Raw genomic sequence first — 23,576 nt, forward strand, 5'->3', positions numbered from 1 at the left:
GTCCATGCAGTGAGGATACTTCCACCATGCTGTGAGGCACAGAGTGCCGGGTTGTTGATCCAGCAACATTGAAGGAATAGCAATATATGGCAAAGTCAGGATGGTGTGTGACTTGGTGGTGTCTTCCCATGCACTTGGTCCCTTTGACCTTCTAGGTGTTGGCGGTTGCGGGTATGGACGGTGCTGCTGAAGAAGCCTTGATGAAAGAGAGCAACAAAAATGATTATGATCAAATTTAAAAGAGTTGGGGAGTGGTCTGTTGAAGGCTTGATGGGCTGAATGACCTTTTATTATTCCATATTTCCTTGTGTTCATGTAAAATTCCAAATTACATTATTTCAATATTGCTATTAGTATTTCATTGCTTGCTTAATTTCATTTTATAATTAAGGTGACATTTTAAATCTTCCTTTTGTCAGGTATTTCTCCATTATGCCAGAATCTCTTTACACTGTGTGACCCACATAAAAAACTCTGGTTTTCACCCAATCACATCTTCAAAGTCGATGAACAAACATCTCTGAAGTTACATTATCGGATGAGGTAGGATTGAAATATTCTTTCCTTGTGATACTGTAACATATGTAAAATGTCGGAGGATATTTAGTCCATTAAATTTCCACGTGAGGAAGTGCTAATTTTTTTCCTGTAATTTTTCCTCTTTTCTGACTCTCAAGTGCTCATTTTTCAGATCAAAACCTTGACAGTGAATGTTGGCTGGCAGTTCAGTCACAAGGAGCTTTCAAGGCCAAACCGGGTCATTGCAATGTTTGGGCATGCACTGCATTCCAGCAGGAGTCATTGACTGGTGAACAAAACTGTTTTGTTTTTCCCTCCCTAAAGCAAGGGGGGAGAGATGTTAAAAATTGTAACTGGATTAGCTTTGTCAGCCAGTCATGTGTAGGGAAGCATATTTGGAGCTCGGGATGATCAAGAGAGGAAAATTCAGAGATACAATGTCCACAGTAGTATTAATAAAAGAGAGCAGCAAAATAGTTGAGTTTGCAGGAGATAACGCATAACTGGTCATATCTGCCACATGGCACCTCTCCCATCTGTCAGCTCCCTCAGCCCTTTATTACTCTTTTATTAAGACCTTGCCACCATTTCAGCTTTGGCCTTCAATGTGATCTTTTCCTAGTTGGGACCCATTCCAATCATGGGAAAGAATGTTTTACTAAGTGAGTGAACATATGTTGAAAATCTTAAGTAACAGAAGCTTTAAAGCTTCCAATAAAAGTATTACATGTAGACTTTTAATAGGTTCCCAAGAGCTGAGATAGGGCCTGATGATTAGAGGTAATCACTCATGGTGATTTTATGTCCAATAAATGTCTTTTAAATTTCCCCCTTCAGAATCCACATCATCTACTGAACAAGGTGTGTGCATTATAGCGTCTTTACGGCAGGGAAAGAGTCCAGGCCAACTCTCTGTACAGCTATCCAGTCAGTCCAATTCCCCTGCTCTATCCCCGTACCCTTGCAAGTTTATTTCCCTCAAGTGTCCATCCAATTTCCTTTTGAAATCATTAATCGTCTCCATTTCCACCAACCTCGTGGGCAGTGGGTTCAAGGACATTACTACTTGCTACATTAAAAAATTCTTCCTCACATCCCCCCTGCATATCTTGCCCAAAACCTTAAATCTGTATCCCCTAGTCCTTGTACCATCAGCTAATGGCAACAGATTTTCTTTGTCTACCTTTTCTAAACCTGTTATAATCTTGTACACATCTATCAAATCTCCGCTCTATCTACTTTGTTTCAAGGAGAACAATCCAAGCTTCTCCAACCCCTAACCTTGTAGCTAAAATCCCTCAGCCTTGGATCCATTCCGATAAATCAGCTCTGCACCCTCTCGAGGACCCGGGGGATTGACTGCCTTGCTACTTTTCCAAATAAATCAGAAAAATACTACAGATACAGGAAATCTGAAATAAAAACAGTAAATGCTGGAAGAACTCAGCGTGGCAGCCAGCAGCTAGGGTGAAAGGAAGGCAGGGTTAATGTTTCAGGTCTTATAACCTGTCATCAGAACCCTGAATGTAGGGTCATAAAACCAGAACTGTTAACCTTATGTTCCTTCCTTCACAGATGCTACTTGGCCTGGTGAGTGTCTGCTTATTTCCCATTTGTTTATGAGGAAGTCCCTGGCCACTGCTAAACTAAGGTGAACCATTGAGCAGAGTACAGTCCTCTCCAATCTAGTACCCCACTCCCCTCTTACACAGCCTGAGCATCAACCTCTGTCATGAAAGTATCTGCTAATTTCCTCTAGCACATCCACAGAAGGAGAAAATGAAAGGTGTTCTGATGAGCAGAATTCACATGTAACTTTCAACAGATGTAGAAACATAGAAACATAGAAAAATAAGAGCAGGAGTAGGCCATTCGGCCCTTCAAGCCTGCTCCACCATTCAATGGCTGATCATCCAAACTCAGTAACCTGTTCCCGCATTCTCCCCATATCCCTTGATCCCATTAGCCCTAAGGACTATATCTAACTCTTTCTTGAATAAATTTAATGATTTGGCCTCAACTGCTTTCCATGGTAGAGAATTCCACAGGTTCACCACTCTCTGGGTGAAGAAATCTCTCCTCATCTCGGTTCTAAATGGCTTACCCCTTATCCTTAGACTGTGACCCCTGGTCCTGGACTCCCCCACCATCGGAAACATCGTTCCTGCATCTAGTCTGTCCAGTCCGGTTGGAATTTTGTGGGTTTCTATGAGATCCCCTCTCATTCTTCTAAACTCTCGCAAATACAAGCCTAATCTACTCAATCCCTCTTCATACATCAGTCCTGCCATCCCAGGAATCAGTCTGGTAAACCTTCGCTACACTCCCTCCGTAGCAAGAACATCCTTCCTCAGATAAGGAGACCAAAAGACTTGCAGGTTGATAGGTAAATTGGCCATTGTAAATTGCCCCAAGTGTAGGTAAGTGGTAGGAGAATGGTGGGGATGTGGTAGAGAATATGGGATTAATGTAGGATTAGTATAAATGGGTGGTTGTTGGTCGGCACAGACTCGGTGGGCCGAAGGGCCTGTTTCAGTGCTGTATCTCTAAAATAAAAAATGCACACAATACTCCAGATGTGGTTTTACCAAGGCCTTGTATAATTTCAGCAAGACATCCTTGCTCCTGTACTCAAATCCTCTTGCTATGAAGGCCAACATACCATTTGACTTCTTAACTGCCTGCTGCACCTGCATGCTTACTTTCAGTGACTGGTGCACAAGGACACTCAGGTCTCGCTGCACCTCCCCCTTTCCCAATCTATCGCCGTTCAGATAATCTGCCTTTCTGTTTTTGCCACCAAAGTGGATAACCTCACATTTATCCACATTATACCACATCTGCCATGTATTTGCCCATTCACTCAACCTGTCCAAATCACACTGGAGCTTCTCTGCATCCTCCTCACAGCTCACACTCCCACCCAGCTTTGTGTCATCTGCAAACTTGGAAAAATTACATTTAATTCCTTCATCTATGTCATTAATATATATTGTGAATAGCTGGGGTCCTAGCACTGATCCCTGCAGTACCCCACTAGTCACTGCCTGCCACTCAGAAAAACACCCGTTTATTCCTACTCTTTGCTTCCTGTCTGCCAACCAGTTCTCTACCCATTTCAGTAACTTACCCCCAATCCCATGTACTTTAATTTTGCATGCTAATCTCTTATGTGGGACCTTATCGAAAGCCTCCTGAAAGTCCAAATACACCACATCCACTGGTTCTCCCTTATCTATTCTATTAGTTACATCCTCAAAAAATTCCAGTCGATTTGGCAAGCACGATTTCCCTTTCATAAATCCATGTTGACTTTGTCTGATCCTGTCATTGTTTCCCAAGTGCTCTGCTATTACATCTTTTATAATGGACTCTAGCATTTTCCCCACTACTGATGTCAGGCTATCTGGTCTATAACTCCCTGTTTTCTCTCTACCTCCTTTTTTAAATAGTGGGGTTACAATAGCTACCTTCCAATCCATTGAAACTGTTGCAGAGTCTATAGATTTTTGAAAAATGACCAGCAATGCATCTAGTATTTCTAGGACCACTTCCTTAAGTAGTCTGGGATGTAGATTATCAAGCCCTGGGGATTTATCGGCCTTCAATCCCATCAATTTCCCAAACACCATTTCCATACTATACTGATTTCATACAGTTCCTCCTTCTCACCAGATCCTATGTTCCCCAACATTTCTGGGAGGTAATTTGTGTCCTCCTTTGTGAAGACAGAACCAAAGTATGTATTTAATTGGTCTGCCATTTCTTTGTTCCCCATTATAAATTCTTCTGTAAGGGACCCACATTTGTCTTCACTAATCTTTTTCTCTTCACATATCTATAGGAGCTTTTACAGTCAGTTTTTATGTTCTCTGCAAGCTTACTCTCATACTCTATTTTCCCCTTCTTAATCAATCCTTTTGTCCTCCTTTGCTGAATTCTAAACTGCTCCCAATCCTCAGGTTTGCTGCTTGTTCTGGCCATTTCATATTTCTGCTCCTTGGATCTAATACTATCCCTAATTTCTTTTGTAAGCCACAGTTGAGCCACCCTTCCTGTTTTATTTTTGCACCAGACAGGAATGAACAATTGTTGTAATTCATCCATGCACTCTTTAAATGCTAGCCATTGCCTATCCACTGTCGACCCTTTAAGTAATGTTCCCCAATCATAGCCAACTCATGCCTGATACTTCATAGTTTCCTTTATTTCGATTCAGGACCCTAGTCTCAGAATCAACTCTCTCACTCTCCCTCTTAATGAAGAATTCTATCATGTTATGGTCGCTCTTCCCCAAGGGACCCTGCACAAGAAGATTGTTAACTAATCCTTTCTCATTACACAATATCCAGTCCAGGATGGCCTGTTCTCTAGTTGGTTCCTCAACGTATTGGTCCAAACAACCATCACGTATGCACTCCAGGAATTCCTCCTCTACAGTATTATTACTAATTTGGTTTGCCCAATCTATATGTAGATCAATGTCACCCATAATTACAGTTGCACCCTTATTGCATGCGTCCCTAATTTCCTGTTTAATGCCATCCTGTACATCACCACTGCTGTCTGGGGGTCTATATACAACCCCCATCAACGGTTTCTGCCCCTTGTTGTTTCTTAGCTCCACTCATACAGATTTCACATCAGGATTCTCTGAGCTAATATCCTTCCTCACTATTGTATTGATTTCTTCCTTTACTAACAATGCTACTCCACCTCCTTTCCCTTTTTGCCTGTCCTTCATAAATATTGAATACCCTTGGATGTTCAGTTCCCTCCTTGATCACCATGCAGCCATGTCTCCGTAATCGCAACTATATCGTATCCCTTTACATCTATTTGCGCAGTTAATTCGCCTACCTTATTGCGAATGCTCCACGCATTGAGACACAAGGTCTTTAGGCTTGTCTTTTTAACATTCTTAATCATCTTAGCATTATTTCGCAATGTGGCCCTATTTGTTTCTTGCCCTTGATTTCTATGCCTTCCACTTGTGCCTTTTCGTTTCCTGGCTTTCGCTTCTATCCTTGTTTCCTCCTCCTCAGTCTCCCCACTCAGGGTATGAAGGTTTCATAACATGGTTTGTTGACACTTAATGGGGGCAAAATATGATGAGAAGAAAGATAGGCAGAAGCTCACTTTCAACCCACACCTGGCACGTATAATCCTACTTTCCCATTTCTGACTTTCTGTGTGTCCTCCCTCCTCAGGATTAGCAGCACATCTTCACAGCAGATTACAGGTCAAAGGTTTGGGAGAGGCCATTATCTGTTGCAAGTCTCTGGTGTTTTTGTAAGCTGCTTGCTTGAGGGTGTTGCGGCATCTAATTTTGGTTAGTGTCTTGCTCGACCCTGTTAGTCTTTTCAGGTGGACATAAAAGATCCCATGGCATTATTTGAAGAAGAGCAGGGAATTCTCCTGGAATTCTCGCCAACATTCCTCCCTTAATCAACACCACCAAATTTTTTTTTTTATTCATTCATGGGATGAATGGGCGACGTTGGCCAGGCCAGCATTTATTGTCCATCCCTAGTTGCCCTTGAGAAGGTGGTGGTGAGCTGCCTTCTTGAACCGCTACAGTCTATTTGGGGGAGGTACACCCACAGTGCTGTTAGGAAGGGAGTTCCAGGATTTTGACCCAGCGACAGTGAAGGAACGGCGATATAGTTCCAAGTCAGGATGGTGTGTGACTTGGAGGGGAACTTGCAGGTGGTGGTGTTCCCATGCATTTGCTGCTCTTGTCCTTCTAGTTGGGAGAGGTCGCGTATTTGGAAGGGGCTGTCTAAGGAGCCTTGGTGCATTGCTGCAGTGCATCTTGTAGATGGTACACACTGCTGCCACTGTGCATCGGTGGTGGAGGGAGTGAATGTTTGTAGATGGAGTGCCAATCAAGCAGGCTGCTTTGTCCTGGATGGTGTCGAGCTACTTGAGTGTTGTTGGAGCTGCACCAATCCAGGCAAGTGGAGAGTATTCCATCACACTCCTGACTTGTGCCTTGTAGATGGTGGACAGGCTTTGGGGAGTCAGGAGGTGAGTTACTCGCCTCAGGATTCCTAGCCTCCGACCTGTTCTTGTAGCTATGGTATTTATATGGCTACTCCAGTTCAGTTTCTGGTCAATGGTAGCCCCTCGGATGTTGATAGTGGGGGATTCAGCGATGGTAATGCTGTTGAATGTCAAGGGGAGATGGTTAGATTCTCTCTTGTTGGAGATGGTCATTGCCTGGCACTTGTGTGGTGCAAATGTTACTTGCCACTTATCAGCCCAAGCCTGGATATTGCCCAGGTCTTGCTGTATTTCTACACGGACTGCTTCAGTACCTGAGGAGTCACAAATGGTGCTGAACATTGTGCAATCATCAGTGAACATCCCCACTTCTGACCTTATGATTGAAGGAAGGTCATTGATGAAGCAGCTGAAGATGCTTGGGCCCAGGACACTACCCTGAGGAACTCCTGCAGTGATGTCCTTGAGCTCAGATGATTGACCTCCAACAACCACAACCATCTTCCTTTGCGCAAGGTATGACTCCAGCCAACGGAGGGTTTTCCTCCTGATTCCCATTGACTCCAGTTTTGCTAGAGCTCCTTGATGCCATACTCGGTCAAATGCTGCCTTGATGTCAAAGGCAGTCAATCTCACCTCACCTCTTGAGTTCAGCTCTTTTGTCCATGTTTGAACCAAGGCTGTAATGAGGTCAGGAACTGAGTGGCCCTGGTGGAACCCAAACTGAGCATCACTGAGCCGGTTATTGCTCAGCAAGTGCCGCTTGATGGCACTGTTGATGACACCTTCCATCACTTTACTGATGACTGAGAGTAGACTGATGGGACGGTAATTGGCCGGGTTGGACTTATCCTGCTTTTTGTGTACAGGACATACCTGGGCAATTTTCCACATTGCAGGGTAGATGCCAGTGTTGTAGCTGTACTGGAAGAGCTTGGCTAGGGGCGCGGCAATTTCTGGAGCGCAGGTCTTCAGTACTGTTGCCGGAATATTGTCAGGGCCCATAGCTTTTGCAGTATGCAGTCCCTTCAGTTGTTTCTTGATATCATGTGGAGTGAATCGAATTGGCTGAAGTCTGGCATCTGTGATGCTGGGGACTTCAGGAGGAGGCCGAATGGATCATCAACTCGGCACTTCTGGCTGAAGATTGTTGCAAATGCTTCAGTCTTATCTTTCGCACTGTTGTGCTGGGCTCCCGCATCATTGAGGATGGGGATATTTGTGGAGCCACTTCCTCCAGTTAGTTGTTTAATTGTCCACCACCATTCACGGCTGGATGTGGCAGGACTGCAGAGCTTAGATCTGATCCGTTAGTTGTGGGATCGCTTAGCTCTGTCTATCGCATTCTGCTTACGCAGTTTGGCACGCAGATAGTCCTGTGTTGTAGCTTCACCAGGCTAACACCTCATTTTGAGGTATGCCTGGTGCTGCTCCTGGCATGCCCTCCTGCACTCGTCATTGAACCAGGGTTGGTCTCCTGGCTTGATGGTAATGGTAGAGTGGAGGATATGCCGGGTCATGAGGTTACAGATTGTGGTTGAGTACAATTCTGCTGCTGCTGATGGCCCACAACGCCTCATGGATGCCCAGTTTTGCATTGCTAGATCTATTCGAAATCTATCCCATTTAGCACGGTGATAGTGCCACACAACACGACGGACGGTATCCTCAATGTGAAGGCGGGACTTCGTCTCCACAAGGACTGTGCGGTGGTCACTCCTACCAATACCGTTATGGACAGAAGCCGCTGCAGCAGGCAGATTGGTGAGGACGAGGCCAAGTATGTTTTTCCCTCGTGTTGGTTCCCCCACCACCTGCCGCAGACCCAGTCTAGCAGCTATGTCCTTTAGGACTCGGCCAGCTCGGTCAGTAGTGGTGCTACTGAGCCACTTTTGGTGATGGACATTGAAGTCCCCCACCCAGAGTACATTTTGTGCCCTTGCCACCCTCAGTGCTTCCTCCAAGTGGTGTTCAACATGGTGGAGTACTGAGTCATCAGCTGAGGAAGGACAGAAGGTGGTAAACAGTAGGAGGTTACCTTGCCCATGTTTGACCTGATGCCATGAGACTTCATGGGGTCTGGAGTCAATGTTGAGGACTCCCAGGGCAACTCCCTCCCTACTGTATACCACTGTGCCACCACCTCTGGTGGGTCTGTCCTGCCGGTGGGACAGGACATACCCGGGGATGGTGATGGCAGTGTCTGGGACATTGTCTGTCAGGTATGATTCCGTGAGTATGACTATGTCAGGCTGTTGCTTGTCTAGTCTGTTGGACAGCTCTCCCAACTTTGGCACAAGCCCCCAGATGTTTGTAAGGAGGACTTTGCAGGGTGACAGGGCTGGGTTTGCCGTTGTTATTTCCGGTGCCTAGGCGATGCCGGGTGGACGGTCCGGTTTCATTCCTTTTTATTGACTTCATAGCATTTGGGTACAACTGAGTGGCTTGCTAGGCCATTTCGGAGGGCATGTCAGAGTTAACCACATTGCTGTGGGTCTGGAGTCATATGTAGGCAAGGACAGCAGGTTTCCTTCCCTTAAGGACATTAGTGAACCAGATGGGTTTTTACAACAATCGACAATGGTTTCATGGCCATCATTAGACTAGCTTTTAATTCTAGATTTATTAATTAAATTCAAATTTCACCTTCTGCTGTTCTGGGATTCGAACCCATGTCCCCAGAGAAATACCCTGTGTCTCTGGGTTACTAGTCCAGTGATAATACCACTACGCCACCGCCTACCCCAAATCCAAATTAATGAATCATTTCTCTCATTTGCATTTTGCAGCATCTTGCTGTGTTTAAAAAAAATTACTACCGCATTTCTCCATGAAACAAAAGTGTATGCACTTGAAAAGTAAATACTTGGAAATGAAACATTGTGGATCATTCTGAAAATGCACTGAGGTGTTATATCAATGCAAGCCACTGTATCTATACCCTTACTGGTTTCTCCCAGCAGTGTCACATTGCTACATTTTATTCCTTGAAACATTTTAGTTAATAGCACCTTAGGAGAAGGTATTTTGCATAAACTACTCTGATGACAACATCATGAAGTTCAACTTGGTTGACATCATGGAGTGCAGACAAACACCGTGGAGGAACTTCATAAAATCAAAAGGGGAATCTTCCACGTTGAAGTTTTGGGCGAACATTTCAGTGTTGGTCAATATTCAGCTGGTTTGTTTGGTCTGTAATATTATTAGTGGACAGAAAACTGTTCCATTTGCCAGAAAAAGTAACCTAGACTAATTAGTTATTGGTTGGATGAATCAAGTCTAGCTACTCTACCTTCAGTATTTCCATGTGTGTGAATTTTACGCCAACTGAATAAAATATCTTAACACTATGCTGCAGGTAAGGGAAAGCATTTTTCCTGACATTTATCAGGCAGAATACAAGAAATTGTGCAATGATATTTTCTATTACAAACCATATAGGGATACACCTTGAGATTCAAAAAGACTAGACCCTGCTGGATATTCCTGCTAACACACTTAACCTTCAATTACTGTCTTTTCTATCTATTTTATTTGGAATTACTGTGATTATTGTCCTCAATATGTTGTTCTTGTTGCAGTGTGTTTGGGAGAGAACAAAATTCAAAGAAGTGGTAACAATAGTGATATGACCTAAAGAAAAACAACAAAGGTTGTAATAGGAGTTTACAATCTCAGGATAAGAGATACTCATCTGTCAGACACAAAAATTTATGTAATTGACAACAGGATACAAATCATTATTTGATGCCATGAACAGCAACTAGGATTGTACAATAGTAATTTGCTAAGATAAGTACATTGAATTTTTTCCCCACTAAGACTCGATGTATCATGCATTTACTGATTTACAATTACTGCAAGAATTTTGGGAGAAAATCAAATGAAGTGATGTAAACTGCTTAGGTCACAGCACTTTGAGTACTGTGCCTGCTTTTGGTCATCAAAAAACAGGGAGACAGTCAAGTGCAGGAAGCAGTGCAGAGAAGATAAGACTGATCCTTTATGTGAAGGGTCTGACATTTGAGGAAAGACTAGAGATGCTTGATCTTTTCAGTATGGTAAGGAGTTGTCTGAGAGATGATCTTTTAGCAGTATATAAGGTAGTTAAGGGTAGAGCAAAGGTAAATCTATTGCTTTAAACTAAATTAATTAGATCTCATGGCCTTTAAATGCTGTACTTTAGGAATATATTAATAGATTTATGTTAGCTCGTATAATATTGTTATCCTTATGAAACAGTGTATCTTTTGACTTATTATAAAAATGAGAATTCAGAGGTTTTTGTAAACCTTTCTCTAAAATCTGAATACTGAGCAGTTTCAAACTGCTATTAACAAGCTTGCTTATTCTTTCGTGCATGTCTTTTCAGAGCGTGTTTCCATTATCAACTTTTTATACTTGTTCAGTTTTATCTGTTCACTAAAGAGTCCCGGGAAACTTGATCTTTATGACAGAGCTTTAACATTTTAGCAACATTTTCTATAAAAACATAAAAATTCCATCTCCGATTCCGCTGATGTTCAGTAAGTAATTTCATTGCCCACAGTGGAACTGAGCCACACAGACTAAGGAGGTTTTGGGTTATCAGATCTCAGCCACTATATAAACTTAAAGTGCGAAGAATATCTTCTTAAATACCAGAGGTCTGCTGCCACCCCTCATCCATCATCTTTCAAAGCTCTTTCAATTGGGGAACTGCCTCTTTTAGATTGGAAAATTGCAAATGTAACTCCAAAATTTAAGCAAAGTGTCAAGAAGTAAAGTAGTAGACAGGGGAATGTCTATGCTTGTAGCTTATATGAACTTCCAGAAGACATTCAATAAGGTTCCACATAAGAGCCTTAGCTAAAATTAAAGCTCATTGAATTGAAGGCAAATTATTGGCCTGACTAGGAGATTAGTTAGGTGGTAGAAAAGAGAGTAGGATAATTGGTATGTACTCGAATTGAAGAAAGTAACTCGTGATGTCCTACAAGGATCTGTTCTGGAGCATCAGCTATTCACTGTATTTGTTAATAATTTGAATAATACAATAAAATGCCATATATCCAAGTTTGCCAATGACATAAAGATAGGTGGCATGGTAAGTAGTGTAGACAAGAGCATTCAAAATGTTCAACAAAAATACATTCCTTTGAAAAACAAAAACTCAGCAAGAAAGACCCATCCGTGGCTCATTTAGGAAGTTAAGGATAGTATTAGATTAAAAGAAAATGTTTACAATGTTGCAAAAAAGAATAGCAAGTCTGAAGATTGGGAGTGTTTGAGAAACCAGCCACCAAAAGTTGATAAAAAAGGAAAAAAATAGAAAATGAGAATAAACTAGCCAGTAATATAAAAACAGATTGTAAGAGCTTTTATAGGTATATCAAAAGGAAGAGAGTAGCTAAAGTAAACATTCGTCCCTTTCAAGCAGAGACAGAAGAAATTATCATGGGGAATGAGGAAATGGCAGAGGCATCGGACAAATATGTTGTGTCTGTCTTCACAGGAGAAGACACAAGTTCCATACAAGAAATAGACTGCAACCTAAGGGCTAAAAAGAGTGAGGAAATTAAGGAAATTCATTTCAGCAGAGAAAAAGTATTGGAGAAACTTAAGGGACAAAAATCTGACAAATCACCAGGACCTGATGGCCTACACCCTCTGGTTCTAAAAGAGATAGCTGCAGAGATAGTGGATGCGCTAGCTATAATTTTCCAAAATTCCTTGGATTCGGGAACAGTCACATCAGATTGGAAGTTGGCAAATGTTACATTGCTTTTCAAGAAAGGAGGGAGAGAGAAAACCGGAACTACAGGCCAGTTAGCCCAACATCAGTCATTAGGAAAATGCTGGAATCTACTATTAAGGAATTCTTAACAATGCATTTGGAAAAGCACAGTATGATTAGAACAAGTCAACATGGTTTTACTCAAGGGCAATCCTGCTTGACTAATTTATTAAAGATTTTTGAGGATGTAACCAGTTTGGTAGATAAAGGGGAACCAGTAGATGTAGTATACCCAGATTTCCAAATGGCATTTGATAAGGTGCCACACAGAAGATTAATAAGAAAGATAAGGGCTCATGGAGTTGGGGATAATATATTAACATGGATAGATTATTGGTTAACAGACAGGAAGTAATGAGTGGGCATAAACGGGGCATTTTCAAGTTGGCAGGCAGTGAATAATGGAGTGCTGCAAGGATCAGTGCTGGGGGCTCAGCTATTTACAATTTATATTAATGATTTAGATGAAGAGACAGAGTAATGTATCTACGTTTGCTGATGATAGAAAGGTAGGTGGAAAGGTAAGCTGTGGGGAGGACGCAAAGAGGCTGCAAAGAGATAGAGACAGTGAGTGGGCAACAAGATGGCAGATGAAGTATAATGTAGGGAAGTGTGAAGTTATGCACTTTGGTCGTAAGAATAGAAAAGCAGAATTTTTTTTAAAAGGTGTGAAACTTGTAAGTGTCAATGTTCAAAGAGACTTTGGCGTCCTTGAACAAGGAATGCAGAAAGTCAACATGCAGGTACAGCAAGCAATTAGGAAGGGAAATTACATGTTGACCTTTATTGCAAGGGGAGTGGAGTACAGTAATAAGGAAGTATTGCTACAGTTGTACAGGGTTTTGGTGAGACCGCATCTGGAATACTGTGTGCAGTTTTGGTCTCCACATTTAAGAAAGGATATACTTGCATTGGAGGCAGTGGAGTGAAGGTTCACTAGATTGTTCCCTGGGATGAGAGGGGTTGTCCTATGATGAGAGGCTGAGTAAATTGGGTCTGTATTCTCTGGAGTTTAGAAGAATGAGAGGTGATCTCATTGAAACATATAAGATTCAAAAGGGCTGGATAGGGTAGACACTGAGAGATTATTTCCGCTGGTCGGGGAATCTAAAACATGGGGCACAGTCTCAGGATAAGGGGCCGATCATTTAGGACTGAGATGAGGAGAAATTACTTCACTCAATGGGTTGTGAATCTTTGGAATTCTCTAACCCTGAGGATTGTGGATACCCCATCCTTGAACACATTTAAGGCTGGGATAGACAGATTTTGCTGTCTCAGGGAATCAAGGGATATGGCAAGTGGGTAGGAAAATGGAGTTGAATGATGGAGCAGACTTGATGGGCTATATGGTCTACACCTGCTCCAATTTCTTGTGTTCTTATCCCAGAGTACAGGAAAAGAGAAAAGGAGGAAGGGGAACGTATGAGGGAGGATATCAAGGTGAATTTTAACACCCAAAAACAGGTGGGGTTGGGGTTGAGTCAGATCTTAAAATTTTAAAAATCTGAAACCCGACCCCAACTGGCCCACTTCCAGGTGGAACCAGGGACAGGGAGCCAACCCACTCCCAGGAGGTGAGCTGGCAATTTAAAATATTTTAATGAGGATACTTTCAGGCCAACCATGGCCAGCCGGGTTACCCGTGCCTTGGGAGCCCAGCAGCTAAAGGGAGGTGAGGAAATCTTTGGGACGAAAATAAATGTCTTTATAGCACTGCTTTTGGTCCAAGAGAAGCAAGTATGCTTCCTCCAGCCCCCCACCAAGCTCCATCCCCATAATAAGACCCCTAGTGTCAGAGATCGGACTATCCCCACCCCGGGATCGGGGATCGAACACCATCCTATCCCCTATTCTTTGGGATCGAGGCTCATACCCCCTCCCACCTCAAGGTCACGGATCAGACCTACCTGCTGCTGCAGCCTGCTCCTGAGTCCTTCCTGCCCAACTATATCCAAGCCTATCAATCAGGCTGACTTCCGGGTGGGGAATCAGTGAAGGAAAAAAGACGCGCACTGTGGAGTTAAAAATCCACGGCATGCAAGGAAACCCAGTGCTCTGGATTTCCCGTCCAAAACGTCCCTTCACCCACCCACCTTCCCCCCACCAAGCATCCATCCCACATCCCCACCTCTGTATCTCCCCCTTGTGAATATCCTGGCCAGCATCTTGGTAGGAGCTGTTTAACTTTGTGCTTTTTTGTGGAGGGGTGTGTTTGTGTGTGTTTCTATTTGCAACTGGTAATCATCTAAATATTTGCATAGCCTTTATTAATTCCCTGAGGAAAAGCCGCTTGTTTCTATGCATTCATCTAATGCTGCCATTCTGTAACTAGCCAACAGAGTCAGACAAAAAGAAAATGGCGGTTCTAACAAAATCAGATGCAGTTAGTGTTCTGAGTAGTGGTTTATGGTTAGGAGTTTGGACACATTACAGCAAATGACAAACAACGGGTGTTATAAATCATGAAGTGCGATGGCTTTAGAATAGATTGACAATATCTTTCTTAGCATTTGAGTAATATATATGCATTTTGCATCAACTTCCTTTGAAGTACAGTAAGCTTACATTTTGTTACTTCAAGTTTATAATATCTAAAAATTAAGATATTGGTAATCTATTTCTAATTTTATGGAGAATATATTTTCACTGTTCTGTCCCATTTGCATCAGGCAGCATCTGTGCATAAGGGTGAGCAACCTGCTCCTAGACCTCCACCAAAATTGTTTGAAAGTGATAGTTAGGAGAGGTACAGCCCAATGTCGAGTTCCGTAGTGGGGGGAGGGGCTAGAAAATCAGAGTAGCAGCGGCCGTCACAGAACCCGACCGCTGGGATTGCTGGGCCCGATCTTCCCGGTGGCAGGAAGCTCCGTGGCAGCCCCTTTGCTGCTCTGCAACAGGACCTGAGTTAGCATATTTAAATCTCATATTTGCATGAGATAAAATATAAACCACAGCAATCTTATCTTCAATTCCCGATCCTCAGCGCGACGTGCAGCACTCACGCACCTTCTGGCGCCAATGAGGTGGGAAAGGGGTGGACTCCGCACTGATGGGTATGGGCGGGAAGGGGTAAACACTGCACTCTGATGGGTGGGGGGAAGGGGTGGACTCTGCACTGATGGGTATGTGGGGGGAAGGGGTAAACTCTGCACTCTGATGGGTGGGGGGGAAGGGGTGGACTCTGCACTGATGGGTATGTGGGGGAAGGGATAAACTCTGCACTCAGATGGGTATGTGGGGGGAAGGGTGAACTCTGCACTCAGATGGGTATGTGGGGGGAAGGGTGAACTCTGCACTCTGGTGGGTATGTGGGGGAAGGGGTGGACTGTGCACTCTGGTGGGTATGTGGGGGAAGGGGTGGACTCTGCTCTCTGATGGGTATGTGGGGGAAATGGTGAAATCTGCACTCTGGTGGGTATGTGGGGGAAGGGGTGGACTCTGCTCTCTGATGGGTATGTGGGGGGGAGGGTGCACTGCTCTCTGATGGGTGGGGGGGGGAAGGGGTGAACTCTGCTCTCTGATGGGTATGGGGGAAGGGGTGGGCTCTGCTCTCTGATGGGTGGGGGGGGGATGAACTCTGCTCTCTGATGGGTATGTGGGGGGAAGGGATGAACTCTGCTCTGATGGGTATGTGGGGGAAGGGGTGGTCTCTGCTCTCTGATGGGTGGTGGGGGGGGGATGAACTCTGCTCTCTGATGGGTGGGGGGGGTGAACTCTGCTCTCTGATGGGTATGTGGGGGAAGGGGTGGACTCTGCTCTCTGATGGGTATGTGGGGGGAAGGGGTGGACTCTGCTCTCTGATGGGTATGTGGGGGGAAGGGGTGGACTCTGCTCTCTGATGGGTATGTGGGGGAAGGGGTGGACTCTGCTCTCTGATGGGTATGTGTGGGGAAGGGGTGGACTCTGCTCTCTGATGGGTATGTGGGGGAAGGGGTGGACTCTGCTCTCTGATGGGTATGTGGGGGGAAGGGGTGGACTCTGCACTCTGATGGGTAGGTGGGGGGGATGAACTCTGCTCTCTGATGGGTGGGCGGGGGGGGATGAACTCTGCATGACAGTGTACCATTTGCAGGGCTACTCCATCAACAGGTGATGCCGTGAACAGCGTCACCGCGGCCTCCTCTGCCATGCAATTGGGGGGAGGGGGGGTGGCGGCAGCCATGAATATGTAAAATGGCAGCCCGCCACATAATCGCGCAACACGATTCCCATGGGGGACAGCCACCATGTTCTGCACCTGCCGCTGCTCCCAGTGGTGGGAATACAAACTCCAGCCAAGAGTTTCCTATACTTCTCGTCGTGCTCCATAGGAGCATGGGTGAGGTCAAGACCTCAGCAGAACATGGTGGGGTTAGCAGGAAGGATGATGAACGCTGAGTGATACAACGTAATGTTGTTGTGCATCAGTTCTCCTTTGCACACGTAATTTTACGCCAAAGTAATCAACAGTTTAAAGCTTCATGGTCTTTTTTTCTCTGTCAGGGAGCTACTATTGCCACACAACAGTTGGGTTTATTTTTAATGTACAAACAGAACAAGGTGGAAACGTACAGCAGCTGAGCCACCAGTTGCAAAGAGAAGAGACAAGTTCTGACATTTCGGGTGTGTTTTCGTCACACCAAAAACAATTTTTTCTCTTTACAGATGTTGACTGTTTGCAGCGTACTTCCAGTCTTTCCTGTTTATCCTTTTTATTCTGCTGGGGTTTTTTTATTGGATAATTTTTGCTAACTATTTATAGATGCGAGCAGTGTATAGTGGTTTTGGTATAAATGAACTATGTAAACACCAATTTGACGCAAGCATTTGAGACTACGTCTGCTTATCAGGAACACCCAGACTTGAGATATTTGCTCTTATGTCAGCCTCATACAGGCTTCTTGTTAAGGTACATAATTGTTGACATCCCTTTCAATGTCTGGTTGCATTTGATTACATTTTATAGTATTTAATAGCTTTTCTTGATGGGTCTGTAAGTAGGTGCACTGACCAGTGTGGAGCTGATTGTACAGATAAGGAAAACACCAAGTTCAATCACCAGTCTTGACTGAGTTAGCTGATCTCAGTCTCCCTACAGCTATCCTGTCTATTATTGGTGTAGATTTTACTGGGCACATTTTTGTGGCCAGGTTCCATTTATCCATGGACCCCTGATGGACAGTGCACCTGTCAGATGAGACAGGATTAGACTCAGTTATTGTGCTACCCATGTTCAAATAGCTTTCCAATGCTCACTGTGTAGAATGGTTACTTATGTGAGATAATGAAAGATGGCCAGCACTCCTACCCAATATGACTCCGCTTTGAAAATTAGGTCCTTTGAGTCACTGTTTCCTTCTCAAATTTGCAGTTATAATGAAATCGATCCACTTTACCTAAAGGCATCTCAATTAGCGGAATTGAGCCTGCTGTTATGCTACTTATGTTATTTTAAAACAAGATAACTTTGTAGAAGAATGCCTGAACTCTGCTTAGTGCCTTCCTATTGATGACGCAGCCAAGACTGAGACCTTGTGGAGACTGTGGGAATAAAGTAGAGTGCTAAACAGCTCATAGCACAGCAGACTGAAAATGCTTTCTGCCACTATTGCTTGTATAACTGTATGCCCATGGTATCCTTTACTCTCTGCCACAATTAATCATATTGACTGACTTCCAGTGCCAACAATACCCTGTTTCCGCAGGTTCTTCTTTGGAAACTGGCATGGATCCAATGAAAATGAGCAACCTGTCTGGAGACACTCTCCTATAAGAAAGCAGAAAAATGGCTACGATCCCAAAAGTACAGAAAATGGAACTCCTCTTTTGGATGCAAATTCCCTGGAATATCTGTTTGCTCAGGTAGATTTTTTAAAGTCTTTTGATAATTGGGATTTATCAAATTCAGCAAGGTCCTAGCCTCAGGGACCTTCAGTTTAATTTGTGATTGATTTGAATTCTTCAGCGAATTTTGTGTGCAGCTATAATTCTCATATTGCTGAACGAAGGAATATGAGTTCCCTGAATGGTGCAATGCTTGTACATGTGATTGAAGAAACTAACACAGACCAGTTATCTCATCTGGATGCACTGCTGATGAGTGTACTTGTGTTGCCGCTATCTTCTTGACTTAATGGATAGAAACATCGATCTTCAAAGTTAGTGTTTGTTCCTAATAATGTGAAACACTATCTGATTCCTGTCCACCACTTTGGCAACTTGTTACTGTGATTAGAATATTGACAATTCACAATAAGCTCCTGTATGACAGCTCAAACTGCATGTGCTGGGAGTATTCTGTTTAGTATTAGAACCAGTCAGTATTGCTTATTGAATATTGATCACTAACGTTTAATAATTTACAGATTTCTTTGTTTATGATTGAAATTATGCCCGATTTTCTTTGAGGTGATTTCCATAGCTGCGTTTTGCTTATCTGGTATGTTGGCATGGTTGAGTGCTTCAGCTGCTTCCTCTGCCAGTGGCTAAAGAATGTGGCTGCCTCCAACACCAGCATAAACGTGATATCTTGGTGTGAACCCGGAACCACCTGTGGCCTGCAAGTGATTTTCTTCTTTTTGTTTGTCTGAGCCTCCATTTATATCTTCCAGCTCAGACAAATGAAGTTAGACAGAAAGAGAGAGAAAGACAGACAAAAAGATAGTTGGAAATAAAGAGAGAAAGGTAAACAGAGACACAGACAAAAAGTGAGTGAATGCAAAGGACAGACACAGTGTTCTTGGCAAAGATTCGTGAGTAACCCTGATAAACAGTTCCATTGAGTATGCTCTTTACGCTGTTTTTTTATATTGGAGCTTACATTTTTTTTTCTTCTTCCAGGGACAATATGATTTGATCAAAGGTCTAGCACCTGTTCGAGATCCTAAAAACGATTATGAATTTCATGAAATAGAGAATGAGTGTCTCGGGATGGCTGTGCTGGCTATGACACATCAGGCTCTTAACCGTAAAATACCACTGCAAGAGATCTCCAAGGAAATGAGGTGAGATTAGGAAGAACTGGCTGAAAAGGGGGTAGGAATGTTACATTGAAATATAATTTGTTACATGACAACTTTTTAAAAAGCAATTCTTGTTCGCCACTGAATTATTATAAATTATAAAGACTTTAAAATGTTAAAAATAGGAAGTGGTCATTGGGCTCAACAAGTCCCTTTTTGAGTTGCCCTGAACCTCTGCTATCCATTCTCTCACCAAATGCTTCAAACTCTCCAGAAAGATATTTTGTTGTCTTTTGAATCCATTGAGACTGTTCACTGCAATGGTCCTTCCTGCTTATTTAGTCCTCAACTCTTTGAGTGATAAAAGTTTTATCTGACTCCTCATCTGGCATTAATTTCCTAATTATTAACCTGCGTTTCCTGGTTTTGAACAATGTCTCTAGACAGTTCCTGTCCACAAAACCTTACTTTGCTGCTGGCATGTTTTTTACACTTTTGCAGCAAGGTTTTCTCAGTTGAATGCTACTTAGCTAGCCGGCGGTGGAGGAACAAGCTCTCCTTCTCCTCTCGGCTCCAATGAGTAAAGTTCAGTTCCAAACAGCTTCACCAGGTGGCAAAGCCACAGTGCCTGCCCCACTCAGCAAGGGAGCAAAATGCCAGTGGAGTCCTAGTATGTTATGGGATCCCGATCTCCATTCATTAAAGGCTCCCTCCATCCCAGGCGTTCAAATCGCAGAATGGGTGAATGGAGTGAGAAATGGAGCCACTCCATTTTAACTGCTCCCTCATATCCAGGAAAATGGCTGAAGATCCCAGCCATGCCGGGGACGTGGAGGACCTTCCAAACATATAAACATACGAATTAGGAGCAGGAGTAGGCCAATCAGCCCCTTGAGCCTGCTCCGCCATTCAATGAGGGGAGGCAGTGGTGTAGTGGTATTGTCACTGGACCAGTAACCCAGAGACCCAGGGTATTGCTCTAGGGACATGGGTTCAAATCCCACCACAACAGAAGCTGGAATTTGAATTCAATTAACAAATATGGAATTAAAAAAAAGCTAGTCGAATGATGGCCATGAAACCATTGTTGATTGTTGTAAAAACTAATGTCCTTTAGGGAAGGAAATCTGCTGTCCTTACCTGGTCTGGCCTACATGTCACTCCAGACCCACAGCAATGTGGTTGACTCTTACATGCCCTCTGTAATGGCCTAGCAAGCCACTCAGTTGTATCTAACCTCTACGAAGTCAATAAAAAGGAATGAAACTGGACGGACCACCCGGCTTCGACCTAGGCACCGGAAACGACAACGGCAAACCCAGCCCTGTCGACCCTGCAAAGTCCTCCTTACTAACATCTGGGGGCTTGTGCCATAGTTGGGAGAGCTGTCCCACAGACTAGTCAAGCAACAGCCTAACATGGTCATACTCACGGAATCATACCTGACAGACAATTTCCCAGACTCTGCCATCATCATCCCCGGGTATGTCCTGTCCTACCGGTAGAACAGACCCAGCAGAGGTGGCTGTACGGTGGTATACAGTAGGGAGGGAGTTCACCTGGGAGTCCTCAACATCAACTCCGGAGCCCATGAAGTCTAATGGCATCAGGTCAAACATGGACAAGGAAATCTCCTGCTGATTATCACCTACCACCCTCCCTTAGCTGATGAGTCAGTGCTCCTCCATGTTGAACACCACTTGGAGGAAGCAGTGAGGGTGAGAAGGGTGAAGAATGTACTCTGGGTGGGGGACTTCAATGTCCATCACCAAGATTGGCTTGGTAGCACCACTACTGACCGAGCTGGCCGAGTCCTAAAGGACATAGCTGCTAGATTGGGTATGTGGCAGGTAGTGAGGGAACCAACAAGAGGAGAAAACATACTTGACCTCGTCCTCACCAATCTGCCTGCCGCAGATGCATCTGTCCATGACTGTATTGGTAGGAGTGACCACCGCGCAGTCCTTGTGGAGACGAAGTTCCACCTTCACATTGAGGATACCCTCCTTCGTGTTGTGCGGCACTATCACCATGCCAAATGGGATAGATTTCGAATAGATCTAGCAATGCAAAACTGGGCATCCATGAGGCACTGTGGGCCATCAGCAGCAGCAGAATTGTATTCAACCACAATCTGTAACCTCATGGCCCGGCATATCCCCCACTCTACCATTACCATCAAGCCAGGAGACCAACCCTGGTTCAATGAAGAATGCAGGAGAGCATGCCATGAGCAGCACCAGGCATACCTCAAAATGAGTTGTCAACCTGGTGAAGCTACAACACAGGACTATCTGCGTGCCAAACTGCGTAAGCAGCATGCGATAGACAGAGCTAAGCGATCCCATAACCAACGGATCAGATCTAAGCTCTGCAGTCCTGCCACATCCAGCCGTGAATGGTGATGGATAATTAAACAACTAACTGGAGGAGTTGGCTCCACAAATATCCCCATCGTCAATGATGGGGGAGCTCAGCACATCAGTGCGAAAGATAAGGCAGAAGCATTTGCAACAATCTTCAGCCAGAAGTGCCAAGTTGATGATCCATTTCGGCCTCCTCCTGAAGTCCCCAGCATCACAGATGCCTGACTTCAGCCGATTTGATTCACTCCACGTGATATCAAGAAACGACTGAAGGCACTGGATACTGCAAAGGCTGTGGGCCCTGACAATATTCTGGCAATAGTACTGAAGACCTGTGCTCCAGAACTTGCCATGCCCTGAGCCAAGCTGTTCCAGTACAGCTACAACACTGGCATCTACCCTGCAATGTGGAAAATTGCCCAGGTATGCCACTGCCTCCCCTCATGTTCTTCTTCCTCTTCCTCTTCTTCCTCTTCTTTGTCTCAAGAGACAATGGGTAAGCACCTGGAGGTGGTCAGTGGTTTGTGAAGCAGTGCCTGGAGTGGCTATAAAGGCCAATTCTAGAGTGACAGACTCTTCCACAGGCACTGCAGATAAAATTGGTTGTCGGGGATGTTACACAGTTGGCTCTCTCCATGCGCTTCTGTCTTTTTTCCTGCCAACAGCTAAGTCTCTTCGACTCGCCACTCTTTAGCCCTGCTGTGCACAGTGCACAGCCACAAAGAGAGCTACAATGCTAGTTGTAAGGTATTTATTGATTTCTGAAACAAGCTAACAATTTGGTTAGTATTTACAGTCTATGAGAATGCAACATCAAAGCCAGCTTATTAGCATTTTTATTAGCATCTTAGCTACCTATCGTCTCACACTACACTCCCCTTGTATTTTAACGTATGAATACACTGTGCTTTAAAACGCAATGTTTGAGCTAACTTTCCAAAAAGTCTCTGTGGAAAAATGTTCAAAGGATTGGAAACATGACACTCCTCCACTGCCACCTCCACTTGTTTCTCATGTCACATATGCTATGGGTCACTCAATTCTCCCTACTCAAACTCACTAGCTAAATCCTGCAGACTGTTCATAGCTGTGCTGGTGCTTGCAACAGATGGAAAGAGTAACACAGAGCACTGTGGGGTGACTCTTGATTCCATGGTATTAGGAATGCTGGCTAGCTCCCACCAAAAACCTTCCAAAACTAAAGTGGAGCATACGTTATAATATTGACTATAAGACACCACTTCAGGCAGTGCTTTTAGGACAATATTCTATGTGTCATTTTATTGTTCTTGAGAGTGTACATTGTGTGAGACTGAGTGAGTAAGGGAAAAAGATGAGGGGTGGAAATTGGGATATTCGTGAGGTAGCCATTGAACCATAATAACCTAGGACAGAAGGTAATTCATTTCCTAATTTCAGGCTTTCAGTAAGCCATTCACACAAGTTGGTGCTATTCTTATGTACACAGAGTTGGCTATCTGGCAAAAATCCACTCTTGGGAGGGCAGTTTCATTGGCAGCCAAGGAATGTTCAGAGGCTGGTCCCCCGCTCCCAGCCCCCATCTGTGATAACAAAGAACATAAAGAACAAAGACCTAAATATTGGAAATCAGTTGGTGAGGTCTACTAGAGAGACACAAGTAATGTCTAAGTGATTTAAATTGAGGGTGGAACTGGCCTGATTTAGTCTTATCTTGCATCTGACTGAATGCTAAGACTGGCCAAAAACAAATATTTTTAGTACATTAACCACAATAAATCTAAGGAATCCCATAACCAATGAATCAGATCTAAGCTCTGCATTCCTGCCACATCCAGTCGTGAATGGTGGTGGACAATTACACAACTAACTGGAGGAGGTGGCTCCACAAATATCCCCATCCTCAATGATGGGGGAGCCCAGCACATCAGTGCATTAGATAAAGCTGAAGCATTTGCAACAATCTTCAGTCAGAAGTGCAGA

At 44.0% G+C, this 23,576-nt stretch overlaps 1 protein-coding gene across 8 annotated transcripts in view; it reads left to right on the forward strand.

Moving 5' to 3' along the window:
- jak1 (Janus kinase 1) overlaps nucleotides 1-23,576 on the forward strand; it is a 149,109-nt gene that overhangs the window by 57,342 nt on the left and 68,191 nt on the right. For all 8 annotated transcript variants that reach the window (XM_068037304.1, XM_068037307.1, XM_068037305.1 and 5 more), the window contains 3 exons: nucleotides 420-543; nucleotides 17,992-18,148; nucleotides 19,127-19,290. In XM_068037304.1, coding sequence (XP_067893405.1) covers nucleotides 420-543; nucleotides 17,992-18,148; nucleotides 19,127-19,290 — 445 coding nt within the window. The remainder of the gene's footprint in view (nucleotides 1-419; nucleotides 544-17,991; nucleotides 18,149-19,126; nucleotides 19,291-23,576) is intronic.

Source organism: Heterodontus francisci, chromosome 8 (genome assembly GCF_036365525.1).
Source record: "Heterodontus francisci isolate sHetFra1 chromosome 8, sHetFra1.hap1, whole genome shotgun sequence".
Lineage (NCBI taxonomy): Eukaryota > Metazoa > Chordata > Chondrichthyes > Heterodontiformes > Heterodontidae > Heterodontus > Heterodontus francisci.